Consider the following 681-nt stretch of genomic DNA (forward strand, 5'->3'; position numbering starts at 1 on the left):
TGAAGACCAGCATCCAGAGAGGTTTAGTGCTCAGGTATGATCTAGCTCTCTTACATACAGCATTAATACACTGGATTCGTGTATCATGTAGCTCTATATGTGTAGAAGCAGTGAGGTGTGATTGTATGTGTGTGTCTGTAATTTACAGGAATGAGAACTGCAGTGAGAACTACACCACTGACTTCATCTACCAGCTGTACAGTGAAGAGGGCAAAGGAGTCTTTGACTGCAGGAAGAACATCCTGGGACACATGCAGCAGGTACAAACACACACACACACATTTGCATACACACACAAATGCAATTGTGGATGTGATCAGAATATTGTTCATCTGCTGTGTAGGGTGGTGCTCCTTCCCCATTTGACAGAAACTTTGGCACCAAGATCGCTGCTAAAGCCATGCAGTGGATCTCCAAGAAGCTCAAAGAGTTTTACAGAGAAGGTAAAGAGAAATCACTCCTGTAGAGATGCAGTCTGGGATTGTGTGAAGTCAGAACTGATTTTTGTTACAAGAGCAACAGAAAACATACATATTCAACACTGCTGCAGGAAATTAAATGCTGATGATCTTAGAGCACATTTTTGCACCACATATATTTATATAATTCTGTAGCTAAGAATTATATAAATAAATTATATAAATTATATAATATATCATTTATACATACATACATACATAC

At 38.6% G+C, this 681-nt stretch overlaps 1 protein-coding gene across 1 annotated transcript; it reads left to right on the plus strand.

Moving 5' to 3' along the window:
- Nucleotides 1-5: 5 nt before the first annotated feature.
- On the plus strand, nt 6-583 carry LOC107735217 (ATP-dependent 6-phosphofructokinase, platelet type-like; the record flags this gene model as incomplete). The annotated part of the gene is made up of 3 exons (XM_016546976.1): nt 6-34; nt 149-260; nt 344-583. Coding segments are annotated over 3 exons (264 nt in total), but the record flags the coding sequence as incomplete, so codon positions are not given.
- Nucleotides 584-681: the final 98 nt, after the last annotated feature.

The sequence above is a fragment of the Sinocyclocheilus rhinocerous genome, unplaced genomic scaffold (assembly GCF_001515625.1).
Source record: "Sinocyclocheilus rhinocerous isolate Xijiao unplaced genomic scaffold, SAMN03320098_v1.1 C35880044, whole genome shotgun sequence".
In the NCBI taxonomy this organism is placed as follows: domain Eukaryota; kingdom Metazoa; phylum Chordata; class Actinopteri; order Cypriniformes; family Cyprinidae; genus Sinocyclocheilus; species Sinocyclocheilus rhinocerous.